This window comes from Oncorhynchus masou, chromosome 31 (genome assembly GCF_036934945.1).
Source record: "Oncorhynchus masou masou isolate Uvic2021 chromosome 31, UVic_Omas_1.1, whole genome shotgun sequence".
Taxonomy (NCBI): Eukaryota; Metazoa; Chordata; class Actinopteri; order Salmoniformes; family Salmonidae; genus Oncorhynchus; species Oncorhynchus masou.
Genome location: NC_088242.1, coordinates 51,549,072 through 51,572,893, shown reverse-complemented (window position 1 = coordinate 51,572,893; position 23,822 = coordinate 51,549,072). Strand labels below are relative to the sequence as shown.

Here is a 23,822-nt window from a genome sequence, read left to right as displayed (position 1 = left end):
AAATTATGGTGGAAAATAAGGATTTGGTCACCTACAAACAAGTAAGATTTCTGTCTCTCACAGACCTGTAACTTCTTCTTTAAGGGGCTCCTCTGTCCTCCACTCGTTACCTGTATTAATGGCACATGTTTGAACTTGTTATCAGTATAAAAGACACCTGTCCACAACCTGAAACAGTCACACTCCAAACTCCACTATGGCCAAGACCAAAGAGCTGTCAAAGGACACCAGAAACAAAATTGTAGACCTGCACCAGGCTGGGAAGACTGAATCTGCAATAGGTAAGCAGCTTGGTTTGAAGAAATCAACTGTGGGAGCAATTATTAGGAAATGGAAGACATACAAGACCACTGATAATCTCCCTCGATCTGGGGCTCCACGCAAGATCTCACCCCGTGGGGTCAAAATGATCACAAGAACGATGAGCAAAAATCCCAGAACCACACGGGGGACCTAGTGAATGACCTGCAGAGAGCTGGGACCAAAGTAACAAAGCCTACTATCAGTAACACACTACGCCGCCAGGGACTCAAATCCTGCAGTGCCAGACGTGTCCCCCTGCTTAAGCCAGTACACGTCCAGGCCCGTCAGAAGTTTTCTAGAGAGCATTTGGATGATCCAGAAGAACATTGGGAGAATGTCATATGGTCAGATGAAACCAAAATATAACTTTTTGGTAAAAACTCAACTCGTCGTGTTTGGAGGACAAAGAATGCTGAGTTGCATCCAAAGAACACCATACCTACTGTGAAGCATTGGGTGGAAACATCATGCTGTGGGGCTGGACGACTGATCCGTGTAAAGGAAAGAATGAATGGGGCCATGTATCGTGAGATTTTGAGTGAAAACCTCCTTCCATCAGCAAGGGCATTGAAGATGAAACGTGGCTGGGTCTTTCAGCATGACAATGATCCCAAACACACCGCCCGGGCAACAAAGGAGTGGCTTCGTAAGAAGCATTTCAAGGTCCTGGAGTGACCTAGCCAGTCTCCAGATCTCAACCCCATTGAAAATCTTTGGAGGGAGTTGAAAGTCTGTGTTGCCCAGCAACAGCCCCAAAACATCACTGCTCTAGAGGAGATCTGCATGGAGGAATGGGCCAAAATACCAGCAACAGTGTGTGAAAACCTTGTGAAGACTTACAGAGAACGTTTGACCTTCTTTTATTCCATCAAATGGTATATAACAAAGTATTGAGATAAACTTTTGTTATTGACCAAATACTTATTTTCCACCATAATTTGCAAAAAACAATCATTAGAAATCCTACAATGTGATTTTCTGGAATTTTTTTTCTCATTTTGTCTGTCAAGTGTACCTATGATGAAAATTACAGGCCTCTCATCTTTTTAAGTGGGAGAACTTGCGCAATTGGTGGCTGACTAAATACTTTTTTGCCCCACTGTATCACTTCAGTTTTAATGCTAAATTGTAATTATTTCGCCACATTTGCACAAACTGGACATAGATTTTTCTATTGTGTTATTAACTGTATGTTTGCTTATCCCATGTGTCTCTCTGTGGTGTTGTTTTTGTTGCACTGCTTTGCTTTATCTTGGCCAGGTCACAGTTGTAAATTAGAACTTGTTCTCAGTACACACACACGATTGCTCCTCCACAAACCCTTAATAAGGTCAGTTGTAGGATCTTCATTTGGTCTGTATTGTAGCAGCAAAATAATCCTGCAGCAACAGGATTTTAATCCATAATGTTGCTTGATTGGTGCTTAGGCTATTAGCAGGTCAAAATGAGGTTGCATGAAAAGTGTAATAATGCTAATATAACCGTATGCTACACTTTTAGAAAGAAAGAGTTCCAACAGGGTTCTTCTGTTGTCCCCATAGGAGAACACTTTTTGGTTCCTTGGAGAACCATTTTTGTTTCCAGTTTGAAACCTTTTGGGTTCCATGTATAACCCTCTGTGGAAAGGGTTCCACATGGGACCCTAATAGGTTTTTACCTGGAACCAAAAAGTGTTCTTCAAAGGGTTCTCCTATGAGGACAGCCAAAGAACCCTTTTAGGTTCGCAGGGTAAGTCTCAACAACAAAATTGATCAAATTAAGATCCTATCTATACAGAACTACATTTTGATCCAAGACTGGCTCTATCAAAAGCTCAAATTTTGTCCAGGAGCGTCTGTATGTTTTGCTATGTGATGGTGGGAACAGGAGACATAATGCAGTCTCACAGACTAGTTGTTGCATTCCAAAATGATTCTCGGTCCGATTACTCACAGACATACAGCCTTTTGATAGCAACGACTCCACCATGTCTTGAGTTGTAGGAAATGTCAATTCCTCATGTTTTGGATAGTGTGACATCTGTGTTTTGACGTGCAGAACACAGCACAGAGGCACGTCAAGTCCAAGATACTTTGACAAGACATTATACAAAGACCGATGATCTGTATCACAACCAAAAACAAAATGCTGGCTCTGAAATGGAAGGGAAAGACATCTTAAGAAGTGACAAAGCTGTTAAGACAGTCAGTGGTTCCAGAGTTTGAGATCCAAGTAAGAGACTGTGTTTTGTTTTATGATTATGCGTCCCTTGTTGCTAACGATGCTTGTCGCAGCTCTATTGGAGACTATATAAACTGAGAAAGTCTGTTAGAGTTGGTTGTTTAGAATTTGAGATCAAAGTTAAAGGCCATTCCCTGCTGCTGGTGATGGTTGCCTTGTCACAGGAGGAGATGCACATTGAATCAGATATTCTGTGCTGTACCATGAACGATCAGCTCAGTAACCACTGATTCCATGTAAATAAACAACTAACTAACCATGATATCCTGTGGGTCATAACTGGCTAACTGAGTGACAGCAGCATCAAAGTCTTCACAGTGAATCCCTCCTGTGTGGATGTTCATGAACAGACACACTGCGAAAGAATATTTGTGTTGGTAGTACTTTTCACTTTTGTTTTGTCGTTGTGTGCTCGACGTGCTGCGATCGCTCCCTGACAGGTCGTCATTGTAAATGAATAATGGTGAAATAAATGAAATCAAATTGAAATGCTTACGTTGAGAGACTTGTTTGTAATGATAATGATGATATGTTTCTAAAGAATGGTAGCATATTTCTCTCGTCATTTCCCATGGTGTCTTTCCCTCTGTGTCTCACGTAAGTAGCCTTCCGTTCCCAGACGTTGTTTTGATTGAAGTTACTGTAGAGGAGGAGGGATTTGTTTGGAGAGTCCCGTTTATTGTTTACCCAACTGTTATCCAGATGAATGTATTGCTTTCCTTTAATGGCACGAGATAAATGCATGCATTTCTTTAATTCTTTAATTCGTTCACCTTATTTCCCTCTGATGTTTATCCATGTCCCCATGTCATGTACTGTTTGTTGGTCTAGCATAGAAAGGGCCATATGGGCAAAGTGTTGGAAACTCAGATGTATTTGCTCTTAACAAACCTTAAACTTACATGGTATTGTTTCAAAAATAAACGTTGATTTTCTGAAATGAATCCGCTCTGTTTATTTCAGACTAAAACTCCAGGTGTGGGTTTTGTGAAGATCCACGCTCCATGGCATGTGCTCTGTCGAGAGGCAGAGTTTATGAAGCTCAAGATGCCCACGAAAAAAGTACGTCAACTGTTGAATGACATGTAAAGGTTACCGGCTGTCAAGTCCTTGCTTCCTCCGTCCTCGTTTTTCTCCTTTGGACCTCCTCCTCCAATGAGCTTTGAGAGGGAAACGAGGACGGAGGAAGCAAGGCTTTGACAACGAGTAACCTTTTAAGACACAGACTTCCTGCTAGTCATTGTTATCACCGATGATCCGTTCTATAGTGCCCTGGTTAAACTCCTGGTGGTTTTCTTCTAGGTATATGAAGTGAAGCAGTGCAGTGGTGTTGGGGCGAAGATCAACACATTGGTAAACAAAGCCACTGAACCACTTCACCCCAACGTGGAAGAGAACAGGGGACAACACGTTAAGCATCTCTCCTACGCGTTTTCCAGAGAAAAACAACACTTGTGAGTTTACAACTGTATGTCTTATGGTGATATGCAATGTACAAGGCTGTATAGACTGTGTACATGTACGGTAACATATGGACTTCGAATCCTGCTCCAATCCATCTTGGTTTCAAGGACATTTAATGCACTTTTAATGTATACGTGTATTGGCATATGGTATGGCATGTGGTGGCATATGCCTGTTGGCACACATCGAAAGACAGGCAAGAGAAACAGCTAAAGGCTTGTATACGTGAGTATATGAGTATTACGATTATGTATACAAGATTGTTCTCTAAAGCCCCAATTGCCGCTCCTATCCATCTGTGTTTAATGAGCATTTCATCAACTTCCTCAAATGGACCACTGTAGCAGCATATGGTATAACATGTGGCATACCTATTGCCACACACTGAAGGCCGAACAGAAAAATAGCTAAATGCCTGAAGGTTTGAGGGCTTGAACAACGAGAGACTATCAATATTAACTGTGACACAGTTTAGGAAGAGCAAAAAAACAAAAAGGCTAGTTATAAATAGTAGCCTAGCAGTTAGGCGCGTCGGGTCAGTAACCGAATGGTTGCTAGGTTGAATCCCAGAGCTGACTAGGGGAAAAATCTGTTGATGTGGTCTTGAGCAAGGCACTTCACCCTAATTGCTCCTGTAAATCACTCTGGATAAGAGTGTCTGCCAAATGACAATACACGTAAAGATATGGTATGGTAAACAATTTCCTGAAAAGATGGAGTTACTCTACTGAGAGCTGAAATTGAACCCATTATTCTGTAACTCTTCCAGGAAAGCATTACCAGGAAGGACAGACATACCAGCTCACACATGATCTAGCCCAGAAGCAGAAGTCAAATAAACATGATGTTGATGTTTTGTTTAATGTAAAAAAAGAAAGTAAAAAAAAAAAGTTCTTGTCAGCTTTTACTCTTACTCAAACAACACACAACAGTATTTGTCTAAGGGCATAAGCTATAAACAGGGTTATTTCTGCCTGCGTTTGTTGTTGATTTGTTTTGTCTAGAGATTGGGTGGGAGTCTATCTCTAGCTGCTGGCCTAATGCTGGAGTCTATGCTATTCCATCCATGCTCTCTGTTCATCTGGTGTAGATGTACCTATGCTAAACAAAACAATCTCCCATGGGTTATCTATTACAGGTTTGCAAGACCTTTAAAGACCTTTAGGCCCTCTAGTCCCTGGATGGGCAAGCCTGGTCCCAGATCTGTTGCTGCGGTCTTGCCAACTCCACGTCGCGTGACAATAGCCATGGGAGTTGGCAAGACAGTAGGAAGAGATCTGGGACCAGGCTTTGTCCGGGGTGCCTAACCACTGACATCCTCTCTATAATTGGTTTCATTCCACGTCTGTGTGTAAAGCACTTCTGGGAAGGTCTTTATTGTGTGCTGGTACAACAGTAGGAAAGAGTGTCTCTCTTTATAATGTGGGTATATGACTTCAAAGACCAATTGCCTGTATGTCCCCAAGTTAACACAACAGTCTCTGTGCGTTTTCTGTAACAGGTTTGATTTATCAGACAGAGACTCCTTCTTTGACAGTAAAACAAGAGCTTCAATAGTAAGTGTTTCTTCATTGTGTCGGCCAAATCCTCCATTACAGTAGACTCTAGACTGCAGTCATTATGACCGTTGGTTAGATGTTCTCAGTGTATTGACGGGAAATGTAATAGGAATGTGCTGTTCTGTATTCACTTATTCTTCACTTCTTATCTTATCAGGTTTTTGAAGTATTGAAACGTACAAAATGCACAAAGGCTAAGTATAGTATGGGTAAGTCATAACAGTCTGCCTTGTTTTATATACCCGTCGTCTAGGAGGGGTTCTCCCGTCACTGGTTAGTTGGAGTGTTATATCTGTGCTTATGTAGTGCATATGTATCATGCACAAGAATGCAGTAAGTATGCAGAATGTAGACAATAGTCTGTTCCTTGTGTGTGTGTGTGTGTGTGTGTGTGTGTGTGTGTGTGTGTGTGTGTGTGTGTGTGTGTGTGTGTGTGTGTGTGTGTGTGTGTGTGTGTGTGTGTGTGTGTGTGTGTGTGTGTTTTATAACCTATATGCCTGAAAAAATGCTGATTCTCAAATGGTCCTTTAGACTGAAATGGTACCTCTGAGTTGTCACTAGTACCCGAGGTGCAACCCCTTTTAAGGGCATTTGTTCATGTACTTGGATATGCCAAAAGCAGTGACTAAAGATCAACAGAATGACCTGCTATTTCATTTGGATTTGAAACTGGTTTATTTTTCTGCCTGTAGGAATCACCAGCCTGCTAGGTAGTGGAGTCTACACAGCTGCCTATCCGCTACATGATGTGAGTACTCATTGCAATCAGCATGTGTGTTTACAATGAAACTAGATTGTACAATTTGTATCTGAAATGTGTCTTTTTGCAGTATTTTGTTATTCCCAACCACCTGGACATCACATGTGTTGCTGTTTTAATGACTTTTGAGACATCAGCAGTCAATTCAACTCTTGAGTGCTGACTATACGATACATTTAACTTCCAACTTGACTGTCTATGGATATGATTCTTAATATTTTAATAGGTGTTGTTGAGTCCAGTCAAATAGGTCATGCGTTACAGGCCTAGGCTTGCAGTAAATTGAGGTACAGTGGAGTCCGACATTATTGACACCCTTGATAGAGATGAGCAAAAATGACTGTATAAAATAATTTATTCAAATACTGAGCAATATTGTACGAAAAAATTATACTAATACAATTTCTCAGAGAAATATATTTTGTTTAATACGTTTTTTTTTAATCTCAAAATGCTAACGGTCAAACTTATTGACACCCCTAAAGATTCTTATAAATAAAGTAGTCAAAATGGTGTATTTGGTCCCATATTCCTAGCATGCAATGACTACAGCTTGTGCCTCTACAAACTTGTTGAATGCATTTGCAGTTCTTTTTCGTTGAGTCAGATTATTTTGTGCCCAATAGAAATTAATGGTTAATAATGTATTGTGTCATTTTGGAGTCACTTTTATTATAAATAAGAATAGAATATGTTTTTAAACACTTCACATTAATGTGGATGCTACCATGATTACCGCTAATCCTGAATAAATTGTGAATAATGATGAGTGAGAAAGGGTCAAAGATCCCCAAGAAATGCTAACCTCTCATTATTACCAATAAAAAGGGAGGTTAGCATGTCTTTGGGGTGTGATCTTTGACCTTTGACCTTCTTTGACCTTTAACTTTCTAATCTGAAACACAACAAAAATGGATGAACTGCAAATGTGTCCAACAAGTTTGTAGAGTCATTGCATACTGGGAATATGGGACCAAATACTACACGTTTGACTACTTTATGTATAAGAATCTTTAGGGGTGTCAATTTTGACCACTACCTCTTTGAGATACACAATTATTACTTGTTAAATAAAATCTCTTTCTCTGAGAAATTGTATTAGTATAACATAATATGATTTCCCTTTTGTTTCTTTTGGAGCACACAATATGGCTCAGTATTTTGAATGATTTGCTCATCTTCGTCAAGATGTCAGTGACCCTAGTCTGGACGAATCACAAGACAGAGACATAACTCTGTTTCATTTGTCATGCAGGGAGATGTGGATGGTGAAAACGTGGAGCCCAATGATAGGAAGGTGAGTGACATAAACATGACCACACTGAACGAATACATTTTCTTTTAGGAGACACTGATGTTAATATACCACACTGCAGCCGTGTTTCTGCTGCTGCGACAATCGATTGGAGTACAGCTGTGTGTGTTTGTGAAAACCTAAAAGCGCCAACATGTTTTTTTCATAAAGTGCCAACATGGGTTTTTATTTTATTTTTTTTATCCCAAATTGGTCATGATTGTAAAAGAGACTCTTTGGTTACATAAATTATTGGTTTTAATCCCACCAAAATAAGCACGTATTTGAAAATTTTCATACATTTATGGTCAAATTTGATATTTAAAAAATATAACTTTTTGTATGTTTTTTAAAATGTTTTTAACAGTTGCTTTGACCAATTTCATCTATAGCAACTTGCCACAAACATATTTCTGTTTCAGTGTTGATTCTGTGATACTCAGAATCTGAGAAATTGGCAATTGAGATGACGTAGCGGTACAACCTAAGATGGCCGCCAATAGGAGCGTTATAAGCGATGTACAGTAGGTGCCAGTGCCATCAGACTCTAACTTTGCAACTCTATGGGCTCCAATTGCATCTGAAATATGAAACGCTCAGCTTAGTATAACAACATTGACTGGAATATAAATATGTACAGTGGATTTGGAACAGAGTCCAGCACAGATAAAATATATAAAAGTTTTTTTTTAAATAGTATTTGAACCCAGTTTTAGTTTAGAGCAGACTCAAAGGTTTGTTTGGCTTTCCAACAGACATTCCTGTTCTTCAGCACCTTCATATTTTTTGGTCCTCTGTTCTTTAATGGGCTAGGGTCCTTGAGTTTACACCTCAGATGTCGTATGGAATTGAGGTCTGGACAGTGCTTTGAAGTCTGGAAATTGGCTAGTCGAGAAGAGTGCTTTGTCTTTACCAATCTGGTAAAGGGCATTCATGATGCCCTAAAACATAAGAAAGCAGTAATGCATAATTCTGCCTATAAATTAGTTAAAACATGAAAAGTAGGAAATATCCAGCATCTTCACAGCTGTTCGCTAGGCTGCTGTGTGTGTTAATGGTGGTGTGGTGCTGTATGGGCCATCATTGAAAAAGAGAATAACGACATGTAATTGAGGAATTCTCTCTGAATGCAGACGTCTCAAAGTCTCTTATCTTCCTCCCCCTGGGAACGATTACAATAAGCTCAGCTTGGCAACAGAGGGAATCTACATAGCTCCTAGTGTGTGCGTGTGTGCGTGCATGTGTGTGTGTGTGCTGCCACATCCTCAGCCAGATGCCTTTTCATGTTTCATCACTTATCACCACCACCATCTGTCCCATCCCCACGATAACCAAAAATGTGTCTAACTATCCAACTGTTTACACTCTTATAGCTAGCATAATCACACTGATAAAATCAATGCAAGCATAATATAGTTCACAAAGGATAAGTGTCTCTCAGAAAGGAGAGGAGGAAGAGGGGGGAGGAGGGTAGTTTTGAGTGGTGACAAAACAAGAGAAGAAGCTGCCTGTCTGTAGCCTGTTGATTAACTAGGCTTTGTGGAGAGAAAAGTATTGTGTGTTATGTTGATATGGCCTCTGCAGTATTTCAGTAGGATGGTTGTGGTGGAAACCCTGCCTGTGGAGGGTGGAGAGACAGAGAGACCCTGCCTGTAGAGGGGAGAAAGTGAGAGAGAAAGAACAGCCTCATCACCCTCTTGTGACAGTGGCAGGACATCAGGAGGGGACAGTTCCAACACTCTGAGCCTGCACTGCCACCGGAATGGCCCAGCCAACCTCAGCATGATGTACCCGAGGCAGAGGAGACGAGAGGAGCAAAGGGAGGAAAACAAAGCCCTGGCACCAAGCGTGTGTCACCACACTTCTCTGTCCACATCAGAGAATTGTCAACATCTGAGCACTAGCCAGGGTATTTGGGCAGAAGATGTGGCTAGAATATACATATATATCTTCTCTCTCGCTCTCTCTTTTTTTTATATATATATGAGAGAGAGATTCTCTCTCCCTGAGGCTACTCATTGTTTTCTTCATTAGTTGGATTATCTCTACATGTATTGTCTGAATGTGGTATAAATATGATGGCTTGGTTTCAGAGTACCTTGCCTCACCTATAGTGACACTGAGGTGTTGGGGACGGGAGTCTTAGAAGGAATGTTTGTGTGTTCTGAGACTTGAAAACTGGGTCGCACGCACACAGATCACTTACTGATGTCTGCATGGCTGTGAGATCCACTATGTGACCCGCCCAGGCACAACCCGATACCAGGGGTCCTCGTCCATGAGGGAATATACAATTTGAGATTCTTCAAATAGCCACCTTACGCCTTGATGACAGCTTTGCACACTCTTGGCGTTCTCTCAACCAGCTTCACGAGGCAGTCACCTGGAATGCATGTAGATTTACAGGCGTGCCTTGTTAAAAGTTAATTTTATTTATTTATTTCCTTCTTAATGCGTTTGAGCCAATCAGTTGTGTTGTGGGGGTGGCCATACAGGAGATATTTGGTAAAAGTGCTATGAAGAAACTGGCTCTCGTGAGGACCGCCACAGGAATGGATGACCCAGAGTTACCTCTGCTGCAGAGGACAAGTTCATTAGATTTACCAGCCTCAGAAATTGCAGCCGAAATAAATGCCTCACAGAGTTCAAGTAACGGACATATTTCAACATCAACTGTTCAGAGGAGACTGTGTGAATCAGACCTTCATGGTTGAATTGCTGCAAAGAAACCACCAAGGGCACCAATAAGGAGAAGAGACTTGCTTGGGCCAAGAAACATGAGCAATGTACATTAAACCGTTGGAAATTTGTCCTTTGGTCTAGAGTCCGAATTAGAGATTTTGGTTCCAGCAGTCGTGTCTTTGTGAGATGCGGTGTGGGTGAATGGATGATCTCCGCATGTGTATTTCCCAACGTAAAGCATGTGGGGGTGCTTTGCTGGTGACACTGTGTGTGATTTATTTAGAATTCAAGACACACTTAACCAGCATGGCTACCACAGCATTCTGCAGCGATACGCCATACCATCTGGTTTGGGCTTAGTGGGACTATCATTTGTTTTTCAAAAGGACAATGACCCAACACACCTCCAGGCTGTTAAAGGGATATTTTATCAAGAAGAAGAGTGATGGAGTGCTGTATCAGATGACATGGCCTACACAATCCCCCGACGTCAGCCAAATTGAGATGGTTTGGGATGAGTCGGACTGCAGAGTGAAGGAAAAGCAGCCAACAAGTGCTCAGCATATGTGGGAACTCCTTCAAGACTGTTGGAAAAGCATTCCAGTTGAAGCTGTTTGAAAGAATGCCAAGAGTGTGCAAAGCTGTCATCAAAGCTAAGGGTGGTTTTTGAAGAATATAAAATATAAAATCTATTTTGATTTGTTTAACACTTTTTTGGTGGGGGGGGGGCTGAGAAAGAGAGAAACAGAGGAGGTCTTCGGGGGACAGCATGTCTTCTTTACTCTAAAGACAGCCTCTCAGATTTACTTCAAGAGAACCATTGTTTTTTGGGGGTTGATAAAATGATAAAGGATACATAAGAGGCTAGACGAGATTATGAATTAGACGAAGATGAATGAGACGTGACGGAGTCAAAAATAAATCAGTCTTTCAGGAGTAGATAAGGACATCGTTACGCTGGAATGTTCAGCTTCACAGTTCTACTCTAGCGCTTCACAAAAGCAGTCACTCAGCAAAACACCAGCATGAAGGGTGTTGATCAGAGACACAGTGGTGTCATGGAGAGGAGAGGGAGGACTGTAACCTACAGTAACTGTGGTTGATGGAAGGAACACAGCCTGTGTCCCCAACCCCCAATACTGTAGACCGTGTTCCAACTCCACCAGTCACAACGTTCCCTACTCCCAGTCTCTCCACCCTGTTCCTCACCACCTCACCCCTCCCCCTCTCTGCCTCGCCTACTCCTTGAGCCCTCCCAACTCCCACCTCCCCCTTAACAACCTCACTCGTCTGTACTTTACCACGGTAGCACTGTCTCTCTATTCGTCCCCCCTGTCATCTGTTGTCAGTTGAAGGAAGAAAAAGGAGCTGGCTTCAAACGCCTTTCACTCTCTCGCACCATCTCTCACCCGTTGGCCTGCGGGTCTCTAATTGCAGCTCATGTTAGCCCTCTGAAGTCAAAAGACCCATTCACAGTTATCACACACTCTCTCCAGCAATCATGCTTAGAGCTGAGACGGATATACTTGTCAGTGAGAGTCATAGGGAAGATGGGTCCAATGCTGAAAGATTGAAGTGAATGCATGTTGGTTTGAAAGCAATATCTCTGACGGGGGACTAACAGCCAACATATTTCATCTACACTTGTTTGCCTCTTGAATGAAGAGATCAAGCAAAAAAAACAAACTTTTAAACTTTCTTTTGAGTGTGGACCCTCTAATGCATGTGATGGTTTCAAAGTAATCCATCGCGTTGTTCTTTGTTTCAGCTCTTGTATGAGGAGTGGGCGAGTTACAGTGTATTTTACAAATACCAGCCTATCGGGCTAGTGAGGTGAGTTAATGTTTCAAATTCTGAACAGGATCTTGAAAGCTTAGATTGCTCTGTTCTTTCTCAATCTCTGTCTGGTTAATGTCTGTTCAGATCGAAACGTCACAATATGTTTTAATCTACATGTAAAAAATATATAAAAAATCGGAATGGAGAAAGTGTTGGACCTTACTTTCTAATGCAGCGTGTTGTTCATCATGCAGGAAGTCCTTTATACGTGTTCTATTCTACTCTATTCTATCCAAAAGCTGAGATTGTTCTGTTCTTCCCATGCAGGAAGTACTTTGGGGAGAAGATAGGGCTGTACTTTGCTTGGCTGGGGCTGTACACCCAGATGCTGATCCCTGCTTCTCTAGTGGGAGTCATCGTGTTCCTGTACGGCTGTGCCACTGTAGACAACAACATTCCGAGGTTAGCAACATAAGGCCCCATACACAGCTTGTCAGAAAACCAAGGAAATAGTCATAGGTTCTAGCAGACAGGATCATAGGGCATGTCTACGTGAGGTTACGATACACACAATTCATTCACTGTGTGCAAGGGGCCGAGAACCATTGAAACCAAATGGAAAGCCCATAAAGTGTCCTCCGGAGACATAGCTCAAGTAGAGGTATGACCTCACGTCCTAATCAGACATCCAATTGAATCGTTTCAAATATTGTGACAGACAGACAGCTTTAGGCTGTAGAGTGGTAAACAGTGGGATGGTGACACACAGTAGAGAGGAACTGTGGCATTGTAACTGACAAGTGCTCAACTTGAGGCCGTGGCCAAAGATAGAACAAACAGACATGTAAACGATTTGTATTCAATCATCTTCACTTCCTGCTAGCATAAATAATGCAGTTTAATAAAGCATTGACAAGATAGACCAGGTCACTTCCTACTGCCTGCTGCCTTAAGCTTAGTCTTGGTTTGGCAGTCCAGAACAATAAAAAGGAAACAAGGAAACGTGTTCCTCCGGAGACAGAATGGGTGATTTCTAACGACCAACATCTGGTTGATGTTAGAATAGACGACAAGGCGAGCTGAAGCTTCACCCCTGGCTAACGTCTCTCGTCTCAGTCAGGATAGTTCAACACTGCTCTCTGTGTCTCAATTCTCTGCCACTGGAGTTCACAGGAACTGAACATACTTAGACTTAGTCTCGTGCTCCAGCGTTCTACTCTGTTGAGAGCCTGGCTCGTGAGACTAGAGCTAAACTCAACTACACAATCCAGATCCCTGACATTATTGTGTAAATATTTTCATCGATAGTCGCTTCAGCGAACTCTGAGCAGGTGTACATTCACCACATTTACAATGATTTATTCAATACTCACTATAATATTATAATACTGTATATTAGATCTATAGAAGTCAAAAGTCCCTATAGCTTGCAGTGGTTCTCCTAGGATTTCTTTCAGCGGTGGTGGATAAGGTAACGAGGGAGGGGGATTGGATGTTGTAGAATGACTATGAGAAGGTCACTTCTGGTGATATTGTTTTAAAGACATTCTACTCCAAAATGTATGAAAATGGAATTACTGTATGTTGACACCATCTGAAATATAACTACCGCGTGCCACTGCACTGTGCTCTGTTTGTTACAAATATATGATGTAACTAATCACTGATATTAAAGGGATAACGCAAGAGATAATGTTAAATATAATCCTAAAGGGATAATGCAAGATTTTGGCAATTGAGCTATTTTATTACTTACCCAGAGGCATATGAACTCATGGAGACCATTTGTATGTCTCTGTGTGTGGTTTGAGGATGTTCAAGGTAGTTTTCGAGGAACATCGCTAACTAAAGTTAGCGCAATAACTGGAAGTCAACAGGAACAGCTAATAGCTGTCATTGTGCTAATTAGCAATTGCACTAATGCGAGTTAGCTACTTCCTTTGAACTGCATGTAGAGACATAAACGGTGTCCATGAGTATCCATTCTGCCAAAATCTCACACTATTCATTTAAAAGAGCATCTCTGCAGAAATAAAGTATGTACAGTGCCTTGTGAAAGTATTCGGCCCCCTTGAACTTTGCGACCTTTTGCCACATTTCAGGCTTCAAACATAAAGATATAAAACTGTATTTTTTTGTGAAGAATCAACAACAAGTGGGACACAATTATGAAGTGGAACAACATTTATTGGATATTTCAAACTTTTTTAACAAATCAAAAACTGAAAAATTGGGCGTGCAAAATTATTCAGCCCCTTTACTTTCAGTGCAGCAAACTCTCTCCAGAAGTTCAGTGAGGATCTCTGAATGATACAATGTTGACCTAAATGACTAATGATGATAAATACAATCCACCTGTGTGTAATCAAGTCTCCGTATAAATGCACCTGCACTGTGATAGTCTCAGAGATCCGTTAAAAGCGCAGAGAGCTTCATGAAGAACAAGGAACACACCAGGCAGGTCCGAGATACTGTTGTGAAGAAGTTTAAAGCCGGATTTGGATACAAAAAGATTTCCCAAGCTTTAAACATCCCAAGGAGCACTGTGCAAGCGATAATATTGAAATGGAAGGAGTATCAGACTACTGCAAATCTACCAAGACCTGGCCGTCCCTCAACTTTCAGCTCATACAAGGAGAAGACTGATCAGAGATGCAGCCAAGAGGCCCATGATCACTCTGGATGAACTGCAGAGATCTACAGCTGAGGTGGGAGACTCTGTCCATAGGACAACAATCAGTCGTATATTGCACAAATCTGGCCTTTATGGAAGAGTGGCAAGAAGAAAGCCATTTCTTAAAGATATCCATAAAAAGTGTCGTTTAAAGTTTGCCAAAAGCCACCTGGGAGACACACCAAACATGTGGAAGAAGGTGCTCTGGTCAGATGAAACCAAAATGGAACTTTTTGGCAACAATGCAAAACGTTATGTTTGGCGTAAAAGCAACACAGCTCATCACCATGAACACACCATCCCCACTGTCAAACATGGTGGTGGCAGCATCATGGTTTGGGCCTGCTTTTCTTCAGCAGGGACAGGGAAGATGGTTAAAATTGATGGGAAGATGGATGGAGCCAAATACAGGACCATTCTGGAAGAAAACCTGATGGAGTCTGCAAAAGACCTGAGACTGGGACGGAGATTTGTCTTCCAACAAGACAATGATCCAAAACATAAAGCAAAATCTACAATGGAATGGTTCAAAAATAAACATATCCAGGTGTTAGAATGGCCAAGTCAAAGTCCAGACCTGAATCCAATCGAGAATCTGTGGAAAGAACTGAAAACTGCTGTTCACAAATGCTCTCCATCCAACCTCACTGAGCTCGAGCTGTTTTGCAAGGAGGAATGGGAAAAAATGTCAGTCTCTCGATGTGCAAAACTGATAGAGACATACCCCAAGCGACTTACAGCTGTAATCGCAGCAAAAGGTGGCGCTACAAAGTATTAACATAAGGGGGCTGAATAATTTTGCACGCCCAATTTTTCAGTTTTTGATTTGTTAAAAAAGTTTGAAATATCCAATAAATGTCGTTCCACTTCATGATTGTGTCCCACTTGTTGTTGATTCTTCACAAAAAATACAGTTTTATATCTTTATGTTTGAAGCCTGAAATGTGGCAAAAGGTCGCAAAGTTCAAGTGGGCCGAATACTTTCGCAAGGCACTGTATATGTAAAAAATACAAATACATATTTTTTGGGGGAGTGGCGGCAACGATTTAGCAGTGACGGGACACAGCTGCTAAATGAATATAGGGGAAACACTGGCTTGACAGGCTGGCCTAATAACACTGGTGGTAGTGAGATGAAGAGGGCTGGCTGTTTGTCTACCCCCCCTCCCTCTACACCTCCTTCCTACCATCTTCCCTCTTTACAGCATGGAGATCTGCCACCCCAGGAACAACATCACCATGTGCCCGCTGTGTGACAGAGCCTGTAACTACTGGAAACTGAAGGAAGCCTGCGGGACAGCCCGGGCCAGCCACCTCTTTGACAACCCTGCCACCGTCTTCTTCTCCATCTTCATGGCCCTCTGGGGTAAGAGGCTGAGGCTCGTCTACACCACATAACAGAACAGCACAACTTTATTTCTGTGTCTGTAGGATTTATTTAACAGGGACAAATACTCAATAATCAACCACTTGGACGATACTGTGAAGCCCAGCGATAGACTAGCATCCTGTCCATGGGGTGTACTTGTACATCAAGCTGCCGCACACTACAAAAACAGGAAATAGGCTATTGCCCAATGGGCCGTTCTTGCTTGGACAAGATGATACGAAAATGTAACAGTTCCGGACTGAGCTAGACAGTTCATTTTTATCCGAAGTGCATCTCAACTTTTGTAAAAAAAAAAATACAAAAATGATATAGGCCACTTAGCAGATGTGTTTATCCAAAGTGTTCAAACATGGAGATAGTTGTGTGCTTAGAGGGCACAGTTAGACAAACTATTTCCTCTGTACGGCTTCCCACCTGCGACTGACAGTACAGTGCATATGTTTTTAGTGTGTGTATGTGACCCCTGCAGGAAATGAACCTACGGCCTCGGCGTCGGTAGCGACTGAGCCACACAGGACCCCTCGAAACAATAGGACAAACTCCTTTTTCTCAGCTCCATCTATTTTCTTCTTCCAGATGTTTAGTCTCCCGGGTTGTCTTCTTTCTTTCTTTCTTCCGTTCATTTCCGACCATCTGCATCCACTATTCTCTCTTTCCTCTATGGCTGTCCGAGCAACACTAAGCCCTGTAGACTAGACTGTACAGTGTCTTACTGAAGTCAATTAAACCACATTCACTTTAAAAAACGGACTCCTTGGTGATGCATTCCTGTGCTCTGTTCAGTGTCACAGTAACGATGGGCCTGTGTGGCCTGAGACTGAAGGGAGGAAGCAATAGACTGGAGCACTGTATGAGGGCACAGGTACAGCCCTGGGATTTATTTGTGTGTGTTATTTTCACTACTGGGCGTTATCATCTGGCGGTGATGTGACAGGCGTGGATGAGGCTTTGTAGGATACAGCACAGAACACGATTCAAGTAGTACAGTATGTTGTGTCTCGGGAAAGAGTGATGCAACTGGGGTCCCTCACTGTTGGAAGTAGGACGTACGGCATTACCGATTTACTAGGATTAAAGGTGCCATTATGAAGGGCGTTTCAGGCCAACTGAAGTCAAATAAATGATGCATATTTTAAATAATTGTCTGTATGCCCTCCCTGCCTCTGTTGTCAGAGTCAATATTGTGAGCACAAAAATTATGTTTTGGTTATCCACAAATGTACATACCAGCATCCCTATTGTAGTCAGATACCTGTACACATTGTCATCCTCCACATAGGGGTTCTTTTTCATTCAGTCGCTCAACGTCAACACTATGGGAAACAGTATAGTCGTGGCGTCTCGCTCATCCAGGCTCCTTCATCCCGGGTCACTCATCCAGTCTCGGCGTATCCACTCTTGCCAAGACGCTATCGTGGATGACCATTATACGGAGGAAATGTAGAACATGCTATCGCCCCAGGTGCCTGTCTGCATATAGACTGCCACCGCCCTTGCTGTTCCACTGGACTAGAAAATACCTACCTTCAATCCATGTCATCTCCACACTGAGTTTCACACGTTTAGCCCCTCATCCCACGCACGTGGCAATTGATCATTTTGCTCGTTATACATGTAATAATTGATCACTGCAATCTTAATTTTAGCACCTTTATTATGCCGCACTAATTATCCTTCTAGTTTGGCTGAGGAGCCATAATTGGACTGCCAGAGTCACTGATAATAACTAATACAAATATACCATTTAACAGACACTTTCATCCAAAGCATCGTACAGTCATGCATGCGTGTGTTTTATGTTACGGGTGGCGCCAGGAATTGAACCCATAACCCTGACAGCTTAAGCGCAAACTGTACCATCCGGGATTTGAAAAAACATCAAAACAGCAGCCGCATCACCTTGTTGGTGCTTACAGCTGGGGGATGAGGCTTTTGGACGTGTGACCCTTCTCAAAGTTCATAGACAGCACTCTAGATGGAGGGACTGACACTCTTGTTGATATTGTGGATAATGTTCTTTGTGCGTTCAAAGGGTTTCTTAGCGTTAACTCTGAACCGCGTCGTGTTTCTGCAGCTGCCATGTTCATGGAGCACTGGAAGAGAAGACAGATGCGCCTCAACTACGAATGGGATCTGACCGGCTTCGAGGAGGAGGAGGTGAGTGCTCTCCTGTCGGTGTCTTGCAATTCACTGCTATTTGTTTGTGAATGGGAGCGCCATATTGTAGACTGACCAAATAACGCCGCGAGTTGTTGTTTGTTTCAAAATACTGCTCTTACTTCCCAGTAATATTTTCTCCACAAATAGTTAATTATTCATAATTCCATCACGAGCCATGGAAAACTGAATAGAAGAGAAAATGTGGTGTAACTACATTTCAGTTGTCTTGTCAGTGTTGTTTTATTTGGAGACAGTAATATTAACTGTCACAATAGACTATGACAGAATTTCTTTTTTCTTCAAGTCCATTTTCAAAAAGATTTCAAGGTTGAGAGATTTTTGTAACTCTCTTGTCCTCCTCTTTCCCCCGTGGGTACCTACAGGAAGAGCTGAAGGTTTGGAACATTTCATTTTACACAAATATCCTTTTCCCCCTCGGTCACCATCTGGCTTTGCTACCCCCCACACTGGCTCTTCTTCTTCAGACTGTCCATGGACACCTTCACGCCCTCCTAAAGCACCCACAAACTACCACGACCCATTGAACCACTACTCCTTCTCTGAATGCCATCTAGGGTTACAAAATTCTGCAAACATCCAACTGGGGATTGCTGTATAATACCTGGGAATTTTACAACCCTAATGGCCACTGCTTCTGGCCTGCTTTACAGCACCTGACACATCCTATCTCCTTGGAGTCGGATGCCAGGTCCAGCTCACCAGCCCACAATCTCCTGGCCTGGCCAGTCCTCTCTCTGTCTCTCTCTGTCTCCCTGACCTGTCCCCTCTGCAAAGATCCATCCTGCTCCAGACCAGCAGCAACTGCAGCCTTGTCTTTGTGATAATGTCCTCTCCATCTCAGTAGAAATAGCTAGAACCTGACTGGGTACCAGCAACTGTAGACAACTGTAGTCTTTTTAAATCTTCAACCTACTTTATACTGTAGAACTTGACTTGACTGTATGACCTCACATCGACGCCGGGTTTGTTGACCCAGTTGGACGGACAGTGACATTCCTTAACGGCTGTATTAAATTCTGCACCTGATGGGATGATTCTATGTATCCCAGTCAGTCCTCATACAGTGTTAAGTGCTTCTGCCTCTATTACATCCTTAGGACCACCCGAGAGCTGAGTACGAGCTCTGCGTTATGCAGAAGTCCCTGAAGAAAGAACACAAGACGCAGAAGGTACTGATTGCTTATTCCTGGGTTTTTACTGTCATCCAACTTCTTCTGTAAATTGATTTGCAGTCTCTTCTTGACTCCTGATGTTTGGAAAAGTGTTTGCCTCTTACATAATGATTCTATCCTCTCCTGTGGTAGATTGACGTGACACTCGTACCACACGGGTCTTAAAAGACTACAGTGAGATTGTATGTCTTATAACAGTCTTTACGCCTTTACATGACGAGCGTGTGTTTTGTCTTGTCTTCTTTTACCTCTTTGTCTTGTGGTTTGTTGTGTTTGTGTCCTCTGACTCTATGAAGCCTACAGAGATAGCAGAAGAACCAACAAACAAATGGAAGCAAACGGTTCAATCTGCCATGGCTGGGCTTAAACTGGTACTTTTAGTGTCCTCGCCTCCTCCTCCTGGCCTATTTCAATGAATAGAGAGAAACTGCTCTCTTGTCTGTAAAGCATGTTGCACATTTTCACAACAATTCCCAGTACAAAGTACAAATAGAGTATAAGATGTGACTTGACATCTCTGTCCATTTGACCTAAACAGCCCCCTCACTAAGACCCCCCCACACACACACATACACTCTCTCTCTCACACTCACACTCACACTATCTCACACACACACACACACACACACACACACACACACACACACACACACACACACACACACACACACACACACACACACACACACACAAATGACCATGTACACAGTACACACACACACACACACACACACACATGCACATACGCACACTGTCGCCGTCTGTCAGAACCAGTGCACTTCTTTCTTGTTCTTTTATTTGTTGTTGTTCTATTCTGTGTAAATAAATCTGAATTCTCCATAGCGATAGTGCCTGGATCGCCATAGTGACAGTGCCTGGTGCTTGGTGCATGTTGAAAATGTCCTGGTAATGAGATGGAGACTGTATGGTTTGTTTTCTTGTACTTCCATGGACAGCATGTTAGCCTGTTCTGTTCCAAAATGGCTGCTGGAAGGTGCTGACCCCTTCATTGACTTGGTTGCATCCAAAATGCCACCCCATTCCATATACTGTGCCCTACTTTTGACCGATGCCGTAGGGCTTGTTACGGGGCTCTGGTCGTAAATAGTGCACTACAGTATGTAGGGAATAAGGTGCCATTTTAGACACTAGTCATGTTCTGCCTGAGATTAGCTGCATAGAGAATGGAATGATGAGAACGATGAATGACTAAATGCTTGAAATACAGTGAATAAACTGTTGGAACACTGTCGTCTTGACTTCCAGGCTTGAATAATTCAGTTTGAAACGTTTATTTCGGCGTAATGGTTTGTCAGCATCAAAACACCAGCTTTTCTCCTCTCTCCCCTCCTCCTCCATTGCTGTTTGGATTCTTCTGCTGACTGGCTGCGATGTTTTCCACGTGCAAACAGTAACAGTAGACATGGCTGCACCTCCCATAGATCTTAATATTTTCTCCCCTCTTTTAGACTGAAAAAGAAAAGCTGACCTGCAGAGACCGGTTCCCAGCATACATGGCCAACATAGTCATGATGCTTCTGATGGTGAGTCCAACCCATTTAGCAAAGCACAACTGCCAAGGGGCATTTAAGATTGAACCACATGCATTGTACAGACTTCTAATACTGTACATTGTTCATAAAATAAACCCGTGCGTCAACAATGGCATCATTTTGAATGTTGAATAGCTCCCTGTGTGTTTATTCTATAGACGTACCGTTTCTTGTAGTGGCTGCATCTCAATCCCCTCTTTCCGACGATATAAAGTTTGTGCCTATTCCATAACATGGGGCTTGTGAAAGCGGTGTTTTCTTACACGTGAGAGGATCCAGACAAGAAATATCGTCACAAACTTGTCTGTAAAACCTGAACCGTTTTGAGCTACAAACTAATATGTCACCGCCATCGACAGATGAGACTCATAAACAAGTCAGTGTTGGTGGTTTGGCTCTACGACATCCAAAAACGTTCCGGCAGTCATCTGAACTCTCTGTCGTGGATGTCCTCATTTCAAAGAGGTTTTCTCACAAACCTGACTCTCCAGACCGAACCGGCGGAACTACAAAGTAATATGTGACCAATATTGAAAGGCGGGACTCTCACAAAGGTGTCGGCTTCAGAGGAGTGGTCTGAAGGTAAAACAGTACCGGGCTTTAAAAATGTCAAAAAGTGTATAGGGGGTGAAATGTGCCATGAATGACGTGAGTAAACATGGGTCGAAACATTATTTTTCCAACGTTTTTTTTATCTCTCAGATATGGGACAGACACTTTGAAACCTTATTCCTTATCATTTATTTTCTGACTGTCTGTTTTGCCATGCACAGATGTGTTATTCAATGTGTCTCTATGGGCTGAAGCAGTAAAGGTCAAATTTTCATCAAATATTTTATATGTATATATTTTTATACCTACAGTGGTCCTAAAATTCTAAATCAAATGGATAAATTCTGAATTTTATTACCATCTTAAAAGAATTCCATACGTTAGCTTAGTAGATATTTTAATCTAAGGGCTTAGACCTACAATTCCTAAACTGTGTAACAGATGATACTGTACCTAAGCGTTTGACGGCACGCTGGAAAAGATTCTCAAAACCAAACCTACCAGTATTGACCTTGTCGGGAGGCCTTATCCCTGTCACCTCTTTCCAGATCGGGGTGACCTTTGCTATAGTGTTCGGGGTCATCCTCTACCGGATCTCCATCACGGCAGCGCTGCACATGAGCAACAACCCCACGACGCGATCCAACGTCCGTCTGATGGTAAAAACAACGGCCGCAATCATCAACCTGGTGGTCATTCTGATCCTGGACGAGGTCTACGGAGCCGTGGCCCGCTGGCTCACTGTCCTCGGTACGTCTGGCAACTTGTATAGAAGTAGGGCATGCACATCCAGTAACCATCAAGTACAGTACATGGTATACAAAATCAAGTCATGGAAGAAAGATTCCCTATCTTTGCATGTCCTCGGGATGTCAGCCTGACAACCTAATTCCGATACTGTAATAATAATAATACATGCATATAGCACATTTAATGTGCTTTTAAAGACTGTCCCAAGCTATCAACAAGGCATTTTGGGTTCTATTTATCAGTGTCCTAGGTCAGTCTGACAACTTGTTTGAAGAATTCCTCGGGCAAGACCCATTTACAGAAAGTAAAGTGTGCATTTTGCATTGACAGTCCGCCAACTTCCCTATTAGCTGTGTCACCGCTAGCAAGGATTTCCGTTGGCCATTGCTAACAACAGGCCAATGTACTGCGTCACTGTGCCACCGACTTTTCCCACTGAATATAGCTCCAAAATGTATTTGCATTGAAGTGACAACAAACGTACCGTCTTTAGGTGTAATGAATGATCTAATCGATCAAATGTACTTTTTTTTTTACATCAGCAGAGGTCACAAAGCGCTTATGCGGAAACCCTCTAACACTCCTCTTCCTCTATAGGCCTCGTGCTGATCCTAATATTCTCTTTTCGAGTCAAGTCTTGAGCAGCAATGGCCTTCTAAGTTATTCATTAACGTCTGTTCATCTCCTGTCTGTTTTCTCAGAGGTCCCAAAGACAGACAGGAGCTTTGAGGAGAGGTTGATATTCAAGACGTTCGTCCTAAAGTTTGTGAATGCCTTTACTCCCATCATATACATAGCATTCTTCAGAGGCAGGTGAGTTCCCGCACCTGCTTTCTCCACCCCCAATTGTTCTGTGTGAGCTTGTGATGCGATGTGGGGTGTGACGCAATGTGGTGTTATGCAATGCTTTTCCGCTATGCTATGCTTTCTTATGTCGTGCCATTTTAATGTCACAGTCTATGTCAGTGAGAGGTCGTAGAGTTTCTCTCGGTGTTGCCTCTCCCGACTTCCTTCCTCATGTCTCCTCATACAGGCTTGTTGGACGACCTGGAAGTTATCTGTATGTGTTTGAGTCGTACCGCATGGAAGAGGTGAAACTCTTTTTCACTATAAACCCTCCTCAGTCTCTGAGAAAACTCAGTAATTTTAGAGTTTTATTAAAGATTTATCACATTATTTGCCATGTTATACAGGTATATTTAATTTTCATACGTGTTATCATATTGCATAGTGAAGTATAATGTCATTAAGAGCAGGTGGCTACGAATTAAACACTGTTAGTTAACCTAGGAACATAAATTAGGAGTTCACATATTCAAAATAAATCTGTAGAATTCAAGTGCTGCTCTCTTGAAGCTGTCAATCAAAACGCTACGAACAGTGTTAGGCTGGGATTCAATCAAACATAGATAAACGGCTACGATTGTCTCTCTTGAGCCGATACGCAGCGTTTGCAGTGAACTTCGATCTCTTTGAATGTCAGGGAAAT

At 42.3% G+C, this 23,822-nt stretch overlaps 1 protein-coding gene across 1 annotated transcript in view; it reads left to right on the top strand.

Annotated features, from left to right (window-relative positions):
- The window catches only part of LOC135524096 (anoctamin-1-like), a 68,671-nt gene that overhangs the window by 24,334 nt on the left and 20,515 nt on the right, over positions 1–23,822 (top strand). The window contains 15 exon segments of the mRNA XM_064951299.1: positions 3,487–3,585; positions 3,826–3,977; positions 5,489–5,543; positions 5,704–5,755; positions 6,239–6,294; positions 7,562–7,603; positions 12,051–12,115; positions 12,389–12,523; positions 15,941–16,101; positions 18,200–18,282; positions 19,404–19,475; positions 20,948–21,022; positions 22,132–22,333; positions 23,035–23,146; positions 23,367–23,424. Coding sequence (XP_064807371.1) covers positions 3,487–3,585; positions 3,826–3,977; positions 5,489–5,543; positions 5,704–5,755; positions 6,239–6,294; positions 7,562–7,603; positions 12,051–12,115; positions 12,389–12,523; positions 15,941–16,101; positions 18,200–18,282; positions 19,404–19,475; positions 20,948–21,022; positions 22,132–22,333; positions 23,035–23,146; positions 23,367–23,424 — 1,419 coding nt within the window.